The sequence below is a fragment of the Gopherus evgoodei genome, chromosome 11 (genome assembly GCF_007399415.2).
Source record: "Gopherus evgoodei ecotype Sinaloan lineage chromosome 11, rGopEvg1_v1.p, whole genome shotgun sequence".
Classification (NCBI taxonomy): Eukaryota; Metazoa; Chordata; order Testudines; family Testudinidae; genus Gopherus; species Gopherus evgoodei.
The window spans coordinates 10058475-10081307 of record NC_044332.1 but is presented as its reverse complement, the minus strand read 5'-3'; the positions used below and the strand labels follow the sequence as shown (position 1 = coordinate 10081307).

Below are 22833 nucleotides of genomic sequence, written 5' to 3'. Positions count from 1 at the left end.
CTGGGGAAAGGTGAGGGGGGTAGCGAACTAATGTGAAAAAAGAGTGAAAGTAAAACAATCCTGAAAGTGGAGACACTCGGGGCAGAGGGAGAGGAAGGGGAGAGATCTGGGAACCTGAGCTGGAATGATCTGTGATAGGGAATAAAAGAGATTTGGGGCAGACAGAGAAATAAATGGATGGAAAACAAGCTCTAGCTAAAAAGATGTGCAGAACTGGATGAAATAAAAGAAAACATGAGAGGGAGAGCGATTAAATCTTTGATGTGTGACTAACTCAGTAACGGGTGAAAGCAAGCAGAGGGACTTACTGGTACCCCAGGTCCCTCCTGGGCAAGGTGCAGGGTGGCTCTGGCCATTGGAAGGGGCAGGGCCTCGGGTGAAAGGGGCAGGACTGGGAACCAGGAACCCTGGTGCTGCAGCAGCAGTAGCCAGGAGTCCCAGGACTGTGGCAGCAATTTGAAGGGTCCCCCCAGAGCTGCTGCCCCTTTTGCTACCCACATCAGGGGCCCTGCCAGGAGAAAAAAGGGGGCAGCGATGTTAAAGCAACTCAGCAGCACTTTAACATCGGCTATGTGCGGGCCGGTACCGGTGGCCAGTTTTCATCGGTACCCTGTACCAGCCTGCACAAGCCCATTTTCACCTCTACTCATTAATTCCACCCCAGAGTGCATTTGCAATATTTCCATTTAATGCCTTTCAGAACAGTACTTCAATTTTTTGGATGTTTTCACTACATGGTCTGGTTATGAAAGTTCCCTCCCAGTTCCCTTTAAGCCTGTCTTTTACTTTATGTAAATAAAGCATATAAAAGTGTTTCCTTGTTTATTTCCCTTTCACTTTCCAGCTGAGGTTTTTGAAGATATAGTCATGGAATTTTTTTTCTCCTGAACTGGTTGTGTCACCAAACGCTAATGAGGATATGCATGTATGTCACTCTGGGTTTGTCTGCACTGCAATGTAAGCCCAAGGTTTTTCAGTCTGGAGTCAGCTGGCCCATGTTGCAGAACCCTGGGCTTGGGCATCTACACTGTTTCTTAACCCTACATTAAGACATTTCTAACCTAGGCTCAAATCTGGGGTCCACACTGCAGCATGTAGACCTGAGTCCAACCAACCTTATCCCAGATTCCCCAACACCAACCTGAAATGTGGCCACTGTGGCTCTTTGACCATGTTACAGTGTAGCAAAACTTTTCTGTCCACTCTTCTTGTTACAGGAAGTTTGAACAGCCCGCCAACACAGACTGCTGAGGAGTGATTTTGGTCTGTGTGCACCAAGCTACCAGAGGCAGCAACATGGAGAAGGCACCTTTTGAAGAAATCCTCTTGCTTGCACTTTCACTCCTGCATCAGAAAAAGGACAGCGCTTCCTTGAAGTGCTGGTGGACATCTGAGAGGAATTTTCTGCCCCACCAAAGGTACCTGATGGACTGTATGATGGAGCAGGAGGAGGAGTACCCTGGCATGGCAGACTCGCACTGGCATATGCTGCTCAGTATAACTGGCATAGCTGCTGGTATTCCCTACGTAGACTGGCACAGGGTCACAAGCACAGACTGGTGAGATCACATCATCCTGCAGACCTGGGATGCCCAGCACACTGTCCAGAGCTTATGCAGGAAAAAAAGGTACTGCTCCTTTAAAAAAAAACCCACAGTTTGAAAGAAAAAAAGAGAAAAGAAAATACCAAGCAGAAACAACAGCATTTAAAATACATGCTTTATTTACAGTCAGGAAATGTGAGAATTACAAACAATTCAATGATAGTGTAATAATCAGAACACAGAGAAGAGAGTGTCCAAAATCTGCAAGAATAATTTAAGGCCTCAAAATAGTTTTTTTCATGAACAAAGGGATTGATTTAAGAAAACACAGTCACTTTCCATAATACTGAACAGTTTTATTCCCTCTCTCTCGACTTTCCTTACCCCCTTTGCCTTTCTTTCACCCTTCATTTCCTTCCAGCATCTCCTACCCCAGAAAAGCCTGACGTTCCCTTTCCAGTCTTCAGCTTCTCCTCTCCCTACCATAGGCACCGCCTTCTACTGGTGCCAGTGGGTGCTCAACCCCCTCGGTCCCTGCCCCTAGTCCAACTCCTTCCCCAAATCTCCACCCCAGCCCCGCCCCTGCCTCTTCCCCCCTCCCTCCTGGAGCTTGCTACAGCTGTTTGGCAGCAGCAAGCACTGGGAGGTAGGCAGAGGAGTGAGAACACGGCGTGCTCAGGGCAGGAGGAGAAGGTGAGTTGAGTGGGGGGTGAAGGGAGCTTGGCTTCCAGTGGGTGCAGAGCACCCACTAATTTTTCCCTGTGGGTGCTCAAGCCCTGCGGCACCCACATAGTCAGTGCCTATGCTCCCTACAACCCCTCATCTTCTCTGTCTCCCCAGTCCCCCTCTCTAGAACCACAGCAGTGCGTTTTAAACCATCTGAGCTGTCCCCAGGACAACTAGTTCAGTCTATTTCTGGTCCACAACCAGAGTGAACCCCAGTGGGATATTGCTACCTCCCCATCTCCAGGCCTCAGGGGCAGACTCTGAGCAGGACTCCAATCCCCACCCAGAAGAAGGGAAGGATTGTCTCCCCAGTGAAAGACGCTGACATGAAAGTAAAGATCAGGGTCTCATTACCAGTATCATAAAATGCCACCCACTCCGCTTCATAGTCCAGATAAACCCCAATCTTCTTAGGTCTCTCACTCAGGGGCATGGGAGTTTCCGGAGAGGTGAGAGCCCGGTACTGATCCCCACACCGCTCTACAGCCCAGATCCCCTGCTCAGGGTTAAATCTGATCCCTCCCTTCCTCCTCATAGACTCTCTGGCAACACCCACAGCCCAAAATCCTCCATCTCCCACCTCCACCTCCCAGTAATGTCTCCCTGAGGTGAACCTTTCACAGCCCAGCAAACAGAAAGAATGGAATCGCTCTGGATTGTCTGGCACCTCCTGCTGTGCAATTCCACGCCTCACGCTTTTCCGATCCTCAGACACAATGAGCTGGGCATTTGCTGTGTTTGGATCCAAGGTCACATTCGCTGCAGTGGAAAGAGAGAATCATGATGCTAAAGGCAGAGCCAGAGGTGCAGGAATGAGGAAATGGCACTCCCACTCCCCATGGGCCTTGCCCCCTGCCCCTTCTCCTCCCCCAAAGGCCTTCCTCCTGGCCAGGCCAGAAGCTGGAGCCTGACCGGGGAACCTGTGCAGCTGTAGGGAGCTGTGGACCCTCCACCTCCTGGGGTGGGGTGGGGGGCGAGAGCAGCCTCGGCCCATGTCCCTGCCCCCCAGATGACCCCCCATCCAGGGCTGATGGAAGGTCTGTGGCTCTCCACAGCAGCTGCCCGGCTGTCTCTTACCATGGCCTGGTTGCAGCTCTTTGGCCCCCGAGGCCCTGTCCCCAGGCCAGGCTGGAAGTTGGATCTGGGTCAGGGTAAGAGCCATGAGGGCAGCTGTGGGGAGCTGCAGACCCTCCCCCTGCCTTGGTGGGGACCCAGGGGATGATGACATGGGCCAGGGGTAGGGTGACCAGATGTCCTGATTTTATAGGAACAGTCAGGATTTTTGGGTCTTTCTTATACAGGCTCCTATTACCCCCACCCCCACCCCCATCCCGATTTTTCACATTTGCTGTCTGGTCACCCTAGCCAGGGCTGCGCTCAACCCTCCCCCATCCCAGGCAGAATGGGCTCCAGCTTCTGGCTTGGCCAAGGGAGTGGGACTTCTGAAGGAAGAGAAGAGGCAGGGGCAGGGCCATGGAGCGGGGTGGGGCCTCGTGCCCCCTTTCCCCCAGTTTTAAGAGGAGGAATCCATCACCCCTGGGCAGAGCTCATCTCTGGGGGAAGGTTCGATCTGCTCCGATTTACCCAGCTCTGAATGGGGAGGAGCTCCAAGATTCATAGACTTAAGGTCAGAAGGAACCATTAGGGTCATCTAGTCTGACCTCCTGCACAATGCAGGCCACAGAATCTCACCCACTCACTCCTGTAATAAACCCCTAACCTATGTCTGAGTTACTGAATTCCTCAAATTGTGGCTTGAAGACCTCAAGCTGCAGAGAATCCTCCAGCAAGTGACCCCTGCCCCACGCTGCAGAGGAAGGCGAAAAACCTCTAGGGCTTCTGTTAACCTTCCCTGGAGGAAAATTCCTTCCTGACCCCAAATATGGCAATCAGTTAAACCGTGAGCATGTGGGCAAGACTCACCAGCCAGCACCCAAGTAAGAATTCTCTGTAGTAACTCAGATCTCATCCATCTAACATCCCATCACAGACCATTGGGCATATTTACCTGCTAATAATCCCAAAGATCAATTAATTGCCAAAATTAGGCTATCCCATCATACCATCCCCTCCATAAACTTATCAAGCTTAGTCTTAAAGCCAGATATGTCTTTTGCCCCCACTACTCCCCTTGGAAGGCTGTTCCAGAACTTCACTCCTCTAATGGTTAGAGACCTTCATCTAATTTCAAGTCTAAACTTCCTAGTGTCTAGTTTATATCCATTTGTTCTTGTGTCCACATTGGTACTAAGCTTAAATAATTCCATCTCCCTCCTTGATATTTATCCCTCTGATATATTTATAAAGAGCAATCATATCTCCCCTCAGCAGAGTGCAGGACAGAGTCACAAACCCAAGCAGGAACAGGTCAGTAACATGAGCGAAAGGTCATCTGAGCCAGGTCTGAGATGCAGAATCTTTCTTCTCCTGCAGATGCCTCTCCCCAGAGAGGGAATCAGAGACCCAGGAATGCTGGGGAGCCCCAGCAGATTTTATTCCCATTTCTTTTTCATGAACAGAACCCCTGCTGTGCTCCTCCTTCCTAATATTTAAAGTCAGATCACACCATAGCATGATTTAAGTTCCATGGGGAATAATGAAGGCCAGGTAGAAAGGGCTTTCAGCTAAGAGGCCATCTCTCTAGAGTGAGGCGAGCCACCAGGAAAGGGCATTAGGACAGTCTGAAGAAGCAGAGAGACATTTTAGCACAAACAGTGGCTAAAGTGGAACACCACACAAGGGGTTGCTCCCACAACTAGAGTTGGTGACATTGTTAGGCCAAAACTTTTGTTGGTGAAAAATACAGATTCAACACCACAAACATTTTCCAAATCCATGTCAATTTTGCCAAATTATTTGTTTAAGACAAATAAAAATATTCAAAAAAATCAGAATATTTGTTCTGACATTTTAAAAATGAAATATTTTGATTTTTTTGGTTGGGAACAATTTTTCATTTCAAAATTTCCCTTAATTTTAATTTTTAAAAAAGCAAAAAAAAGTTTAATGCTCAAAATAAAACATTTTGTTTAAATCATTTTTTTAACTTTCTAAAAATTTTCATTTCTAGTCTGACCCAAAACAAATTTGTCTTCATTTTTTTGAAATTGCCAATGAACTGAAATATCCATTTTTCACCCAGGTCTCCTCACGACATTGTCTAAGGAGGAAGGAGAAGATCATCTTCTGTTTTCAGCAGAGGAGAGGAAACTGCTATAGAATCAAACTTTAACAAAAACTGACAAAGTAGTCTTTTCCCCTGAAGACAAAGCTCCCAGTATAGCCTGATCACTAGGATAGCAGACAATAAAAATTCCTATCAAATCATACATCAGGAATAAGGAGGTCTGTGTGGGGAAGAGGATGTGTTCAGTGCTTAAATTTGTGCCAGGGCATGCCAGCATTGAGCCTCGGCATCTCTAGGCTTGGCAGTTTGTAGCCCTGGTACCTCTGGGCTTGCTTCATCAATTATGAATGTAGAAAGAACTGCTGGAGCCCCGGAACCTCTTTCATTACACATTAAACACTGGACGTATATACGAGCAGACCCACTGAGCATCAGGTGAAACCAGTGTGGGAAGTTTTGTGCATCTTTGTCTTCTTCTCCCAGAACTGTGCAAATAACCGATTTTTAGGTTTACACCAAAAATAAATAAAAAAATAATAGTTTTGGGTCAACCAAAAATCTTAAACTGTGTTTGTTATGGGTTGAATGGCATATATTGTTTGACCCAGTATCCTGTTTTCTGACAATGCCAGGTGCCCCAGAGGGAATGAACAGAACGGGCAATCATCAAGTGACCCATCTTCTGTCACCCATTCCCAGCTTCTGGCAAAAAAGAAACTAAGTGAGTTGCCCAATGTCACACAGGAGAAGGGATCTGAACTGAGGCCTTCAGAATTCTAGGCTAACACACTAGCCACTGGGCTGTCCTTCCCCTGTGAATGTGCACAGAACAACATCAGGACAGCATCCCATTCAAGTACTACCTAAGCATGTATTATCCAGAAAATTATTAATTCACTCCTCTCTGTGTTCCCAAAGGAAGATTCCCCAGCAAAACAGCTCACTTGGGGAACCACCTTCACCATTCAAATTTCAACCAGAGAAACTATTGCATTATTTCCTGTTTGTGTTTTGTGTTGTTTTAAACTATTTCTACAAAGAAAGGGAGCAAGGATCTCTCCAGAAAGCAAAATTTGGACATTAACTAAATACAAATTTTACTTACTTGGACAAACTAGGGCTTTTCTCCATTCTGAAACCAAGCAAATCAAACAAAGGTGAGCACTCGTGAATAAGTTCATTGTTAAGCTGAATCGGATTAATAAAAAAGGATGCATTACAGAAAAAGGGAGGGGGAGGGAAATGCTTACCAAGTTCTCTTTGAAGTCGACCTAAATAAAAATAGCAATAATAATTAAAAAAATCAGAAATAAAGATGTTACGGAAGAGCTTTTCTCCCAAGATTAAATTAAGCCCAACCCCTTCATCAAAACCATCTCATGCCAAGAGACTTTTTAATCAGTCTTTGGGGGAACAATTCACTTCCAAACCATGGATAAGGCACCTCTGAAATCTTCCAGTATCAATTATTCTAACCCTACGTGGGGTTAAAGGCCACATCTTATACACAACCACTACACAGGGTGGGACGGGGTTATAGGCAGTGAATTTACATAATGTGATGATCACTGTAGACTAACTCCTTACCAACAGATAGTGTTGTATCTTTATCTTACTGTTAAATTGTTGTCCTGTATGTTATTATATTGTTGTATCTGATCTGGGACCCTAGTACAAAGTCAAGGCCTGCGTGTGTGTGTTGGAGTTGTTACTCGCAGTGTTCCAATATATTTCTATGATTCTATAGGAAGTACTACAATACTCCAGACTAGAGCTTGTCAAAACTCAGAACACCTGTCACACTGTTTCATTAGGTGGCTGAGAATGTGAACCAGCCTATCTCACAATTTTTCTTGGTGACAAATCATTTGTTGTGTGTTTGAATTCAGCCTGCAGTTCCTGTCTGGGGAGAAAAGTAGATGGACAATATCATGAGAAGATGCAATCCACACAGAAATGAGAAAATATAACTTACTAATTTTTTCATTCCGTTCACCTTAAATAAAAAGAAAAGGAAAAGGCAATTAATAATTCTCTTAGCATATATGGAAATGTATAGATCACTTTTCATTATAGTCATTCAGCTCATGTACATAGGCCTTGATTTATTTCAGTGGAAGTAATCACATACTTAAAGTTAACCATATGCAAGTGTGATGGCCACCATCTTGGCTGATGCACCTGGGATTTAAGTGGGGACTTCCAGAGCTAAAAAAAAAAGACCAAATTGCTGTAGATTTAGCAAGGGTCTGTAGCAGACTCATACTGTATGTAGAGCAGTATGCAGGCAGGCCAGTAACATTCACCAGTGGGTTGTATAATGCACAAGGATCGTGACTATTCATTACTATTAACGTGTACCTTCCTGGTGATATTCTAAAGGTCTGAAATCTACACTAAAATCAGTGGGGCTGAATTCAACAGTTCATTCGCATGGCTCCAAACGCAGGATCAGGAGCTAAGATTACAGGTCAAAAATGCATTATAAACACCCAATCTGATCAACACTCAGGCACGTGAATAAAGTTACTCATGCATGTAAACACTTGCAGGCTTGGACTCAAAGCCACTGGTGATACAAAGAGTGATGCTTGTACGCAATGTTAAGCATGTGAGTACTCCCATTGACTTCAACAAGACCATCTGTGTGCTGAAATGAAGCATAAGTTTAAGAATGTGTCGGCTCAGGGCTCCGATATAATTTTTTTAAGATTTACAGTTTTGCAGAGCAAGGTGTCTTTAGGTCTGATTATTAATTGTTAGAGCTAGTGAGAAAATAGTTTGTGTTTGGTAGGGGAGGGCATGCGACAATTTGGTTGACATTTTCCCTGCCCCTTTTTGGTCATTGGAAATAAAAATGATGATGATGAAAAATCAAAATTCAGAATACTTTGATTACTATTCCTCCCGGCCCATCACCCTTTGATTGCACTGGGAGTGGCATGTGTGCAAGAAATGAAAGGACAGACCATAACATTATCAAAGTCTGTTTTTATTCTGACATACCATTTTATAGACAATGATTTATTACAAAGACCCCAATCGTGCAAATGACTGAGCTGCTGTGCCTTCTGAATAGTGGCCAAAGTGTGTGCATTTGATTTTCAAATTGACATTATTCCTTTAATTAAACAACAACAATTTAACTGTGTACAACTTCAACTGAGAGGTTAGATGGGGAAAAAAATTGAACTTACTAATATTTTCAAGATGTGCCCCTAAAATAAAGCACACAGAAATAAATACAAACTATTTAAGAGTTTTTTTCAATGAACAAAGATTTATATTCTCCATTTTATATTGTCTAGATAATTGTTAATTACATTTCTGTCCATATTGTGGATATTCTGGTTACAAATGAAAATACAAATTCAAAGGTTTACAGGTTTGAACTGTTTCTAGAAGTGGGGCCCCGCTCTGCTTCTGGGAGTCTGAGGTGTGCAGAGATGGCAAGAGTAGGCCCTAGAATGGTAACCACTAACACCACTTGAACAGTTAATATTCATTTGGTTCTATAGCTCAGTCTTTAGTCTTTCTACTTTCCTTATCCTTAATATGGATTGGTTTAACTTTCTTCTAAACTGGGACATCTCTCCATTTTACCCTTTCCCCTCCTTCTGTCTCTAGCGTTGCCTCTCTCTCTTCCAAGTTGTAGCCACTTCTGCTATCAAGAACAGCCGAACTCCATCCTCTTTGGAACCCCCTTTCAGGTAGTTGAAAGCTGCTATCAACCCCCCCCCTCACTTTTCTCTTCTGCAGACTAAATAAGCCCAGTTCCCTCAGTCTCTCCTCATAAGTCATGCGTCTCCAGCCACCTGATCATTTTCGTTGCCCTCCGCTGGACTCTTTCTAATTTGTCCACATCCTTTCTATAGTGGGTCAGGGCAAAACTGGACACAGTACTCCAAATAACAATATCATAGCATCTGGAGGCTAATGCTGATATGGTTGAGGTAGGGGAGACATTTGTCATGCAGTCTAGAGCCTTCATGTCATGCGAGTTGTTCAAAAGAGCCGGGAAGCAGCTGATGTCTTCCCCAGCACAGGCAAGTCCCTAGCAGGATTTGAACTAGCCTGGCCAGCTTCTGCACAACCACTCTGCAGCCCACCGCAATGGGACCATGCAACAAATAAGGAGTGGGTGTGGCTAGAAAGCACTGCCTGGCTGGTGGACAAGATTTATAGTAGCTGCAGCCAGGTGGTATGGATTAGAATAGCCCATAGGCTGCTGTAATCTGAAGCTGGGTGAATAATAGGTTTTTCAATTATCAGCAATTCCAAATAATTGGCGGGGAGTGGTGCATTTCAGGTTGAACCACAAAGATTTTTTATTTCGTTACTCTCAGTGAATAAAAAGGTCAGTAAAAAAATTAGTTCCAGGTTGATCAAAATATTTTGTTTGACCTGAAATGAAATGTTTTGTTCTGATTTCAAGCATCTTCTTAAAAAAAATAAGGAATTTTCAAAACAAAGAGTCACTTTGAATCAAAAACTCAATGTTCCATTTTGAAAATGTGAAAACAAAACGTTTCAATTTCTTCAGATTTTACACACCCAAACAATTTGGCAAATTCAACATGAATTCTCAAAACATTTTAATGTCACTGAATTTCCTTTTTTCTCCCCTAAAAATAAAATTGGTTGGAAAATTCCACCCCTCTACTCTACTCTACTGAGAAACCGGGGTCTGTAGAACTGGCCAGGGAGCCATTACTGATTCCTCTCCAACTTCTCTGCCCAGGCGCTGCTGCAACTCTCAGTCAGCATTCTGAGTCAGTCCCCCTGACTTCTAGTCACTGAAACATTCTCACATTGCCTCTTTACATCAAATCATTCACTGTATGTCTAATCTAAAGCTGCAGGAGTTTGAGGGTAGAAAAATAAAATTGTGTTATAATGGAAAGTAACACCCTCCAAAAAAAGTTTCGACTGGGGGAAATATAACTTACTAATTTCTTCATGGAGTTCACCTAAAAAGAGAGAGAAAGAAATCCACATAAATAATTAGACGCTTGTAATATTTTATCCGAGTGCATCCAGATTTAGGCCTGATCCTGCAAACACTTATTCATGTGCAGTAGTCCCACTGAATTGCGTAAAGTTACATATTGGCTTAAGTCTTTGCAATATCTGGGTTCAATTGTTATTACATGGGATTTTTCGTTACTGCCTAAAACTTCACGTAAGATGTTTCATTAGAAGAAAAATAGAACTTACTGATATTGTCAAGGTGTTTCCCTAAAATAAAACAAAAACATACAAATCATATCATTAATTTATATTTTCATTTAAATTTAAGAACTTCAAGTGAATAAAAATGAAAAAAAAAATCCTTGAAATTTTAAAATTAATTCCCAGTATCAAGATCATCAGTACTAACATTTTCTTTCATGTTGCATTACCCTTAAGGATTCACTACCCGTACAGATCAATCCTTTCAAAGGTTTACAGCTCTGAATTATTTGTAGGATTCAGGCCAATCCTGCTTCACAGACCTTAATCTCCTGTTAGCTTCACTGGTAATCGAGAGTGCAAAGACTGCAGGATCAAATCCTAAAATGCGAATAGTTTGTTGATAAGACTTGAGCCTTCAATATTTATTTGCTTCTCTAGCCAGGGAGCTTGTGAAATCTCCCTCACTGGAGGTTTTTAAGAACAGGTCAGACAAACGCTGTCCGGGACGGTCTAGGTATGCTTCACCCACATGTACCAAGGCAGGGTGGGGGGGAAGTGGCAGGACTAGAAGACCTCTTGAGGTCCCTTCCAGTTCTGCATTTCTACAATTCTCTGGGTCTTTATTAGTGCTGTTGCTTTTACTATAAAGATTACTAGCAGTATTTTCCTAGCTCTGTTCCCTCTGAAGTTAGTGGGAGTTTCACCACTGACTTCAGTAAAAGCAAATTTAGGCCAGTCCCGGGTGCTTTTGATAATGCCACTCTAATAGGTTTAAACTGTCCCTTGTATGCCACAACTCGATTACGTTATGGCCCCAATTCAGGCAAGCACTTACATAAGAACGGCCGTACTGGGTCAGACCAAAGGTCCGTCTAGCCCAGTATCTGTCTACTGACAGTGGCCAATGCCAGGTGCCCTAAAGGGAGTGAACCTAGCAGGCAATGATCAAGTGATCTCTCTCCTGCCATCCATCTCCAGCCTCTGACAAACAGAGGCTAGGGACACCATTCCTTACCCATCCTGGCTAATAGCCATTAATGGACTTAACCTCCATGAATTTATCCAGTTCTCTTTTAAACGCTGTTATAGTCCTAGCCTTTACAACCTCCTCAGGTAAGGAGTCCCATAGGTTGACTGTGCACTGCGTGAAGAAGAACTTCCTTTTATTTGTTTTAAACCTGCTGCCCATTAATGTCATTTGGTGACCCCCTAGTTCTTATATTATAGGAATAAGTAAATAACTTATCCTTATCCACTTTCTCCACATCACTCATGATTTTATATACCTCTATCATATCCCCCCTTAGTCTCCTCTTTTCCAAGATGAAGAGGCCTAGCCTCTTCAATCTTTCCTCATATGGGAACCTCTCCAAACCCCTAATCATTTTAGTTGCCCTTTTCTGAACCTTTTCTAATGCCAGTATATCCTTTTTGAGATGAGGCGATCACATCTGTACACAGTATTCGAGATGTGGGCATACCATGGATTTATATGAGGGCAATAATATATTCTCAGTCTTATTCTCTGTCCCCTTTTTAATGATTCCTAACATCCTGTTTGCTTTTTTGATTGCCTCTGCACACTGCGTGGACATCTTCAGAGAACTATCCACGATGACTCCAAGATCTTTTTCCTGACTCGTTGTAGCTAAATTAGCTCCCATCATATTGTATGTATAGTTGGGGTTATTTTCTCCAATGTGCATTACTTTACATTTATGCACATTAAATTTCATTTGCCATTTTGTTGCCCAATCATTTAATTTTGTGAGATCTTTTTGAAGTTCTTCACAATCTGCTTTGGTCTTAACTATCTTGAGCAGTTTAGTAAGCTTAAACACACTTAAGCAAGTGTGTAACTCTAGTCTTGAAACACATGCTTAGGTGCTATGCTGAATTGGGGCCTCGGCCTATAATCACTTGGATGCTACAGCAAACAATAAAACAGCATCAGAGTTTCTATTGGACGCTTTATTTCTGTTCCCTTTCATGTTTCTTCCATTGCCTTTTGGTGACCTTAGTGCATACTGAACCTTGGGGAGGGAGGGGGACTGTGCTGGAGAACAGAGTTAAAATTCTTAATATGAGATGACTATTTACAAAAGGGAAAATGAGGAAAAAGCTAACTTACCAATTTCTGCCTGCAATCTCCCTAAGGAAAGAAGAAAAAGCAAAACAGATACAAATAAATATAATGTCCTGCTCCTTTCCAGGTGCCTACAGATATAGTTTTCATTGTAAGCACAAAATTATTCACTCGTATTATTGTATATGTTTCCCAGTATTGTATATGTTTCCCCTAAGGTTACATGTCAGAAATGTGTTAGATATGCCCAATTTTGTAAATCTTTATGCATAGGATTACACATATGAATAATGCTCTTCCTGTGTAGGGTTCAGCTCTTAAAATTATTTTAAAAGCATGACTATTTTGATGGGTGGAATATGTTTGTCTACTCACTCTTTACTGAATTTTTTTCCATTTTTTTGTGCATTCCAAATTCCTATTAAGTAATCTGGGAGTTATACAAGTGGAAGGAACGAAAAACTAGACCTTAAAATCACTAATACTTTACTAACAATTTGAGGATATGGCTTGTTTTTCTATTTTTCCTTGTTAACAGAATAAGAGCTGGTTGCAGCTGTGTAACTCAGTGAACTGTTGATTTTTGTGTTCAGTGGCCAAACTGACCATTGCCCCCTCCCCCACTCAATGTTTGTTGTTTCAGTTTTTTCTCTTCACAAAATGAGGAATGAAAAAAACAAAACAGTTTGGTTGAACAAAATGGTTTGAATATCAATTTGAATTGCTATTTTGAAACAAAATATCAATTCAGATTGACACTTTTGAAATGAAACATTGATTTGAATTCACAAATCACACCGGACCTGGTGTACTCAACTTCTCAACATTGTGCTAGGTGCTCTGATCTGAGCTTAGATTTTCCAGGTTTTAAGGGACCCAAGTTTCATTGGCATTCGGGGCAAGTGAGCGCCTAACTGCCTTAGGTGCTTTTGAAAATCCTAGACTTTAAATTTATTCACAAATCCTGGGGTGTCCTGTTATATCCCCACAGGTGAATTAAGCCTACAGTACTCACTAGGGCTTTGTCTACACTACGCAGCTTTTAGCGACATGATTGTCAGCAAAGCCCTGTCGCTAAAAGTTGGGCAGTGTAGCCGCTGTTTGGTAGCTCTTTGGCTGACAAAATATTTCCACTCCCAATGAGCAGCGTTCGCTCTCTCCTGCCAACAACATGTTGTTTGCAGTGGCATTTGTTGTGGCAAAACTTGTGTCTTTTGGAGGGAAAGAGGGTTAACACCTCTGAATGACAAGAGTTTTGTTGTTCAGTCACCAGAGTAGACACAGCCTAGCATGCAACTCCACACAAACCATTGCATTAGAGGAGGTCATAACTTACTAATTTCTTCTTGGAGTTCACCTTGAAAACAAAGGGAAAGAACTAGATAAGTAAATGAAAGCCTGTCAAGAGCTTTGCTTCATTGCATATGGCTCTCAAGGTCAGTGTTCATTATAAGCCTTCTAATTAATTACTTTGACCCCAATCCCTAATGGGCAGTTTACTGTAACCCTGCTGAGCGCCACTGACTTCAACGGGACAACACCTTGAGAAGGAAGCTCCGTATGTGCCTAAGTCTCTGTAGCCTAGGCACCGGAATTACTGTTGATTTCCAGGGGACAACGCACAGCAGTGCAGATAGGTGTCTGCAGGGTCAGGGCCTCTGGTCATATTTTCTTTGTAGAACAGTAAGAGCAGATCTACGCCACAGATGCCTGTTGGCATAGCTATGTCAGCCAGGAGCGTGGGGAGACAGAGGCGCCGACTTCCCAAATTCCCTGGGTTGCTCGACCCCTGCTCTGTCCCAGGCTCCCCCTCTGCCCCAAATCCCCACTCCTGCTCTGCCTTGTCCCACCCCCACTCCACCCCACCCCATTCCGCCCCCTCCCCCTGCCTCTTCCTGTCCCTGCTCCACCCCCCTGCCCCAGCACCTCCTGCATGCCCCTGCACAGCTGATTGCAGCAAGTGGGAGGCACTGGCGGGAAGGGGAGGAGGTGATTGGCAGAGCTGCCAGTGGGTGCTGAGCACCCACTGTTTTTTTCCACAGGTGCTCCAGTGCTGGAGCACCCACGGAGTTGGCACCTATGTGAGGAGGTGGGGGCGGTAAGTGACTCCCACATTTGGGAAGGCTAAGCCTGAGCACTGGAAACTCCCTACAAGTGGGAGGTGCCAGCGGTGCCTGGACTGTGGCCACGATCCTTGCCCCACCTGAGGCCAGCCCTGCTCAGCCTCCTCCCCCTGAGGCCCTGCCTATACTCCACCCCCACTCCACCCCAGGCCCTGCTCCTGCTCGGCCCCCTCCCCCAAGGGGTCCCACCACCCACACCTCTCCACCTGAGGGGCTCTGCTGCCCATGCCGCTCTGTCCCCTCACCCAAGGGCCCCCGTCCTGTCACCAGTGCCTCTCTGTGGGGTGGGGGGGGGGGAGAGTCAGGGGAAAGGGGAGGAGAAGTGTGTGACTGCAGGGGAAGGGGAAGAGACATGTGAGAGACAGGTGTGGGGGGTGCAAGGGAAAGGGGTGCAGAAGTGTGGGGGTGCTGGGGAAGGGACAGAAGCATGAGAGGCAGGTGGGGGATGTGGGGCAAGTGGTGAAGAGTCACAAAAGGCAGGTCAGGGGGCCACAGGAGAAAGGGGCGGAGAAGCGTGAGAGGCAGCTGGAGGGTGCAGGCATAGGGGCGGAGAAGTATGAGTGGTGGGTGGAGTGGTGGGCCATGGGGTAAGAGGCAGGGCAGGAAGAGGAGCAGCATGGGTTGTGGGGTCATGGGGGAATGCAGGAGTGGGGGTCTCAGGATGAAGTGTGGGCAGGGCCATGAGCCGAGTGCCCTTTCAGGGGCAATGCTCCAAAGGCAGCAAGCCAGCCAGACAGCTCCAAAAAGGGGTACCCTGCATCCTGTTTGGGAAGGCTTAGTCTCCCTGGCCCATTATACCCACTGCCCGTGTGGGGAGGTGTGAGCCCTGACTGACACGACTGTGCTGTGGAGATCCACTTATAATGGCAAAACAGTGCTATTACCAGGGCCACTTCTTTCGCTTGGGGCGAGGGGGGCGGCTTTGCTATATCAGTACAAAGCGCAGCTTTGTTGGCACAAGCTCCCTCTGCACTAGGAATGCTTTCCACTACAATATACTGGTAATCCTATACCAGTAAAGTGCTCCTGGTGTAGACACAACTTCAGGATGCAGATGAAAAGTGCATTATGGTTTCCCTAGCCTGAAAACGCTTAGGCATGTAAGAAAAATGTCTCATGAACACAAGTGTCAAAGGATTGGAGCATTACTTCCAAAGGGTTACAGTTTGGAATGGTCTGGTCACTAATTATTACTAGAGAAGCAGTGTGGCCTAGCAGACACAGCACTGGAATTCAGGTGACATGAGTTCTAATCATGGTTCTGCCACTGGCCTGCTGGGAGACCTAGGCATGTTAGTTGTCCCTTCTGTGCCTCAGTTTCATGATCATGAACTAAAGTGCTTTGACATCTACTGATGAAATCTCTTTCCATAAGAGTTAGGTACAATTATTGCTTACTAGTCTTTTGTAAACCTTCACTCTTTGGGAACCTCCTGCTCCCTTCAGTTTCATTGGGAGTATGAGCTATACAGGAGTAAGTGAAAGGTCAGTCCTTAAAAGTATTTTAAAATCCTGGTTGCACTATGACTTCCCATAGCATAGCATGCAGATTATTGTTAATAAGTTATTGACGTTACCTGTGGTTTTCCAGTTGACGTTGTCCCTTAAATAAAAAAACTTAACAGCACACAACTTCACATAAGAGGTGATATTGGGGGAGAGGAATGAAACTTACTGATATTTTCAAGAAGTTTCCCTAAAATAAAACAAATGGATAAAGACATTACTTAAGATTTTTTCACTGAATAGAAATATTAAAGAGTTTTCTAATTTATTTTGATTTATAGTTTCAAAAAAACCAGTAACCAAATTAGAACTTCCGCCACTGCAACAAACTACCAAGGGAAGTGATGGATTCTCCACCTCTTGATGTCTTCAGACCAAGACTGCATGTCTTTCTGAAAGATCTGCTGAACAGAGCATTGGACTCAATACCGAGGTAATGGGTGAAATACTCCGGCTTGTGTTATGCAGGAGGTCAGACTAGATGATCTGATGGTCCCTTCCAGCCTTAAATCTGTGAATGAATTACATTTGGATTCATGATACAAGGTGAGTGAGGTAATATCTTTTATTGGCTCAACCTCTGTGGGTGAGAGAGAGAGAGAGAGAGACAAGATTTTGAGCCACACAGACCTCTTCTTCAGGTCTGGGAAAGGGACTCTGAGCTCATAGCTAAAAGGAAGGTGGAACAGATTAATTAGCATATATTGTAAGGGACCATTCAAGGTAGTGTCCCATTAACACCTGCAGTCACAGGACAAAAAGAAAGGGTTAGTGAGTTACAGATTGTTGTCATAGGCCAAAATCCAGTGTGTCTAGCCATCAGGCAGTGCAGCAGAGGATTCCAACAGGGTGGAGGCACCCACATGACAGATTTACATCTAGACCAGCCAGCTGTGGTTGACGAGTCATTAAGGAGAATCAACTCTTTCAGTGGGCATCTCCAGAGGATGGTGCACAATGGAGGCCCAGTGACTCAGTGGGGCATGTAAGATATGTGATCCCTGACTCCATGTTTGTGCCAGTAACTTTCCATGCACACAGGCTGAAGGTATAAAAGTGGAGACAGTGACATAATTTCTTTGCCTCTTCCCTGTTCCACATCTCGACAGGGGCGGCTCCAGGCACCAGCACACCAAGCGCGTGCTTGGGGCGGCAAAATGCCTAGAGCTGCCCCTGTTTCTGGACTACAGTTTCTAACAAAGAAGGCCTTTGAACAATGGACTGAGGACCCCAGTATTTGGGATGAACCAGAGACTTATTGCAAGCTAGCAGATTTAACATCACTGCTATTATCCTGATCTACGGACTCTGAAACGAACTGCAATGTACCTCAGCTCTCTTCCTTTTGAAAATTATTAATAAAGCTTTAGTTTTTAGTTACTAAAGAATTGGCTATCAGTGGGAATTGGGAGGAAGATCTGGAAGAACCTAATATATGTGATTTCTGGTTTTAATAATCATGTATCACAGAAGTCTGGTTTGTCTGGGTGGTGCATGAGGGGCTAGAGGGCCTGAAGGGGACTGTGTGTGGCTTCATAAGAACTAGTATACTAATTTGGGAGCACATATTTGTTACTGGCCTGGTATATTCTTTTCACCAGGAGTTAGGGGCACATGCCCTGTTTTCTGGCAGTCTGACCTGAGACTGGAGTTCTTGCTGTGTCCCATATCAAGCAGTGTGACACAGACTATTGCAGATCAAGGAGGGGGGCTAGTTCCAGAGCTCACAGAGAATGTGCTGCCAGCTGCCTTCTCCCCAACCCTATTGGTGTCTAAATCCCCTAGGCACCCAAGCTTCTGCCTTTGGGCATGCACACAACAGAGGTGCTCGGTGCCTTAGTTCAGACCTAAGGCTTGGGGAGATGCTCTGGCCAGGCATTCCCCTGTCTAGCCTGATCCAGTAGGCTTGCCCAGACCACACATTGCACACAAAAATGGTGTGAGCCACCAGATCAGGAAGATTGAGTGAAAGTGAGAGTCAGTGAATCTGTCCCAGAATACCCAGTTGCTAGGGCACTCACCTAGGGTGTGGGAGACCCAAGTTCAAGTCCCCACTCCTAATCAGGCAGAACAGGGATTTGAAAACAGCTCTCCCACATCCCAGGTGACTGCTTTAACCACTGAGCTCCAAGTGGCTGAAGCAAATTGAAGGGGAGAGGACTGCTGACCAGATGAGTTGGAGGGAATTTATACTTCCTGCAGCCCCAGAGAAGCCCTCTCTCATCTGTACTGGGCTGGCAGCACCCATCCACCTGGAAAAAGGACAGGGTTTCTTCATGACATGGTGTGAGCATTATGGCTATAGTGAGGTGGGGGGCTCTCTCTCTCTGTCTGGAGTTAGGAATTGTAATTCTTAAGTCTCTTTTAGGACCTAGCCCTTGGTGAGTAGATTAAAACAAATCTAAAGGATACAAATGAGCATAGAAGATTATACTAGATGACCTCCTGAGGTCCCTTCCAATCCTGATATTCTATGACTAAGAAGAATGTAACTTACGTTTTTCAGCCTGGATCTTCCCTAAGGAAAGAAGATAGAGAAAACAGAGTAAAAAAGAAATATCACAACACTGAGCTTCTGTTTGAGTGCAGACCGAAAAGACCATTTTTATTCTAAGCATTCTAATAACTTACAGGGCTATTATGCTTGGCAGAATTCAATTTTTTAAAATCTTGATGGATAATATTTATTTTAAGCTTTTTATATTTTTATCTATTTTATGTTTATGTGAATTCCTACAGTCGAGGGAAATTGGGGTGGTGGTGGTGTTAGACAATAATTTGAGGACACTAGACACGAGATTGAGAAAGGTCAATTTTTATAACCATTAAAACCCAAATTCCCAGTGACTATTTGTCAATGTGGCCAATCCTGAGACTGTATATGGGAGTGAAGTTACTCACCTGCTTGAGGGCCGACCAACACACAATCATAGAACTGGATGGGAAACATTTTTCTTGCCCCTCAAAACGTCTCAAGAACTACCGACTTGTCAGCAGTTTCATGAGACCACTCCCAAATGTATTTGAGCAGACTGTATGACAGTTATTGTTCACATGCAACTGGCTAACCCTCCTGCCCCCACTTACCGTAGTCTTATAATTAAAACTATGAATAATTTTTTTTAAAAAAAAAAAAGTATTTTCAAGAGTCAACTTTTCTTCCCAGCTCAAATCAAGACAAAAAGTCAGGGGATTTTTTGAACTTCCACAAACTGAAAAACAGAACTTTATTTCAGTTCATGTCAATCAATGTTCTGTTTCAATAATTTCACCATGACCTGCTAACTCTTGTTAAAAATACAGCCTGCTTTGTCTTCATCAGGGATTTTACCTCTGGTTAGCTAACACATATAAGTTCAATGTTGGCATCTTGTTTTCCTAATGAAAATGCATGCATAGGCATCTTAGAAAAATCTCTCTGTGAACACTGACCCAGCAAATGTTTATGTACATGCATAAGTGCATGCATAAGAGTTTGCAGGACAGGGGCGTAAGGTATTTAAATATATGTCTGACTGCAGAGATGCTGAGCACAAAGCTCAGTGGGAGTCTCTCCGAGCGATGGGTGAACATTGAGGCATTCCTCTCTCTATGGATTTAGGTATCTAACTTCAGGCTACTATGGGTACTTCTACATTGCACACTCCTTACAGAAGCATGCAGAGTACAAGCACTGCATGCCCTCCTCGCATGGGAACAAATAGCTGTGTAGATGGTGAGGCACTGCTTACGTACATAGAGTACAGACATGCCTGAACCTGAGGGCTATGCACTCTACACACCCAAACAATTCTTCCCCCATTACACTGCTGTTTTTAGCACTGTAGTGTCCTGCTGTCACCCTGCTTCTGGAGCCTTTCCTCCCTGCCAGAGCCTTTCACTGACTCAGACCACACTGCAGTGTGGGCACTATGGTCTTGTCTACACTACCATGGTAAATTGACCTGTTACACTACTCTAGCTATGTGAATAACATAGCTGGAGTCCATGTAGCTTAGGATGACTTACTGCAGTGTCTGTACCACCGTGCGTTGACAGGAAATACATTAATCTTCTCATTCCGGTGGAGTACTGGAGTCGACCGGAGAACAAATCTGCAGTTGATTTAGTGGGTCTTTACCCACTAAATCGAACCCCACTGCATTGATTGCAGCAGCATCGATCCCTGGTAAGTGTAGACATTGCCTATTATATGTAGCTACATACACCCTACATTTCACTTCAATTAGTGTGATGTCTATACAGCCTATATGTGATTCATCAATCCTTATTTGCTCTGATGCATCTCTACCCTGTGGCATTGGGATTGTGATGATAAGTGTACCCCCTCTGCAAATCAAGCCAGTCCAGGGGATTTCAAGTTTGGCACCCAGAAACTAAGGTATCCAAAGTCACTACTTGTAGTCACATTTGAAAATGTAGGGCAACATTTCCATTCACTTTAGGCCATGAAATTATGTCTGCCTGGACTTGCAAACATTTCATTATTTAAAAATAATTATATGAAATAATCAAATTAAAACACTGTCAGACACACACAGGTATGAGGGAGTGAAGAAGAGGGAATAACTTACTGATTTTTGCATGAAGGTTTCCTAAAACAACAAAAACCAGTGTAAGTGAGTATAGATTACTTAGGTTCTTTGGTTTCAGTAAATACACCTAAAGAAAAGTCTTCATAGCCTCATGATATAGTTTCATTCTATTTTTATGCTATTAAACATTCTTTATGCCATTTTACAGACAGTGGAATCATTCAGAAGCTACGATAATAGAACAACATTTTTACACACATTTTGCATTAACTTTCAGCATCAAGGCGAATCCAGTCGTGTGTAAATCATGAAGTAACCTTGAAAATCAAGAATGCTTCATAAATCATTCCAGAGAAAGATGTGCGAGCCTCAAAGAATAAAAACAAATTAATATCTGGAGAACATGATGTGCATTTAGAGCCAGATATTTAAAGGTATTTAGATGCCAAACTCCTATTGATTTTCATGGGATTCAGGCACCTAAATGCTTCCAAATATCTGATCCTTAGTGTTTCTTTCATAATAACTGCATCTTGTCAGCAGTTCTCCATCTGTTTAACACTACCTGAACTCCAAAAGGGGTCAGTTTCCCCTTCCTATCTTTGCATTACACCAGTTTACAGATGCAGAAATCAGGGCTGAAAAGTGTATCTATACATAATTTCTCAGGTTGTCTTTTGTCATGAACTCTCTCATGCTTGGTATCCGCCCCCATACAATATTGTTGTTGTAGAAAGTTCAATGAATACTTCTTCAAACATTGTTTTCTATTACAATTTTTTTCACAAAAGCAGGTATTTAATCAGTCAAATAGCCCTTGTGTATAACACACCATGTGTGTGGTGTATCAGCATTATCAACTCCAAGTTTTCAAATAGCCTGACTCAGGCCTTGACTCATGGGATTGGATTAAAAAGTGAGATTTAAATAGATGTTTTCTTATCCATCTTCTGGTGTTTGAGCTGCTAGTAACCATGTTAATCTGGGGGGCTGAAGAACCCCCATCGTTATAGGTTTTTAAAAAAAAAAAACGGTTAGACAACACATCAGGGATGCTCTTATTTAATCTTACCACAGAGTGGAGGGATGAACTAAGTGACGTCTCAAAGCCCCTTCCAGTCTTACATTTCTATCATTCTATGGCTTTGACCTTTTCTCCTCAACCATAAGTGTCGGTATCAGATTTTTTTTTTTTAAAAGGTTGAGATTCTCTTACATAAATTTTTCCAATTGCTGCAGCTTTGAGTGGGGGAAATGAGTGAGACTTGTACAAAAATTGTGAGAACTGGCAACCCCATTAGCGTGGTGGTCAGTGATCACTCAGGGCCAGATGCACAATGAGACTTGTGCCTGAAAGCCTCTCGTCCCCTTGTCCATTGTGTGTGGCGTTGGGCCTGCTCCGCCATTGTATTTGTGAGAAATAGCTCAGGTGCCTGAGTGCAGGAGAGGGGCTCAGAGAGAGACACCCCTCTCCAGCTCAATTGAGGTGCCAAGCTCAGAGATGGGGCAGGACTCAGACTACACCCTTCTGCCATTGGCTAGTTTAGATGGCCCCTGCCTGGCGTTCTGGCTTTTGTGGCTCTCATTCTTAGGTGCCTTTCTCTCCCTAGTCATTGAACAGGGAGCCTAACTCGGGCTTTGTGGATTGCAGTGCTGTGCTAGTGATTTTCTGGGTGCCAGAACATTAGCCATCGTGATGCTCAGCATTTTAGCACTAAAGTCTATTTGTGGCTCCAGGTCTTGGTGTCTCAGCAGAACAAGAGGGAGGATGGGAGGAAGTACAGCATTTATAATTTGTTCTCCAGTCTGTTCCCTTTGCCAGAGTTACAGTCTGTCCTGAATTCTACAAATCACCAGGAGCGCCAATCTATACAGGGCTCTATGTTAAGTAAACGGTGAAGCATCAGGTATGATGAGAGCCAGCCAGGAACTGGAAGAGGGGTATGGAAAGGTGAACAAATTGTACTAGAGGCTCTCTTCAGAGGGGAAGGAAGAGGATTTGGGCTAATTT

At 43.9% G+C, this 22833-nt stretch overlaps 1 protein-coding gene across 8 annotated transcripts in view; it reads right to left on the bottom strand.

Annotated features, from left to right (window-relative positions):
- Positions 1-1219: 1219 nt before the first annotated feature.
- Positions 1220-22833, bottom strand: part of LOC115659453 (butyrophilin subfamily 1 member A1-like) — a 51013-nt gene continuing 29399 nt past the window's right edge. For 5 of the 8 annotated variants that reach the window (XM_030579612.1, XM_030579610.1, XM_030579616.1 and 2 more), the window contains 12 exons: positions 20862-20882; positions 18785-18805; positions 16457-16477; positions 13995-14015; positions 12704-12724; positions 10615-10635; positions 10347-10367; positions 8595-8615; positions 7373-7393; positions 6648-6668; positions 6503-6529; positions 2159-3029 (listed from right to left, as the gene is read on the bottom strand). In XM_030579612.1, the coding sequence (XP_030435472.1) occupies positions 2518-3029; positions 6503-6529; positions 6648-6668; positions 7373-7393; positions 8595-8615; positions 10347-10367; positions 10615-10635; positions 12704-12724; positions 13995-14015; positions 16457-16477; positions 18785-18805; positions 20862-20882 (749 nt within the window). In that variant the 3' untranslated portion in view covers positions 2159-2517. Of the gene's footprint in view, positions 1638-2158; positions 3030-6502; positions 6530-6647; positions 6669-7372; positions 7394-8594; positions 8616-10346; positions 10368-10614; positions 10636-12703; positions 12725-13994; positions 14016-16456; positions 16478-18784; positions 18806-20861; positions 20883-22833 lie in introns of those variants that run through there. The other 3 variants (XR_004002554.1, XM_030579617.1, XM_030579613.1) reach the window with 3 other exon arrangements.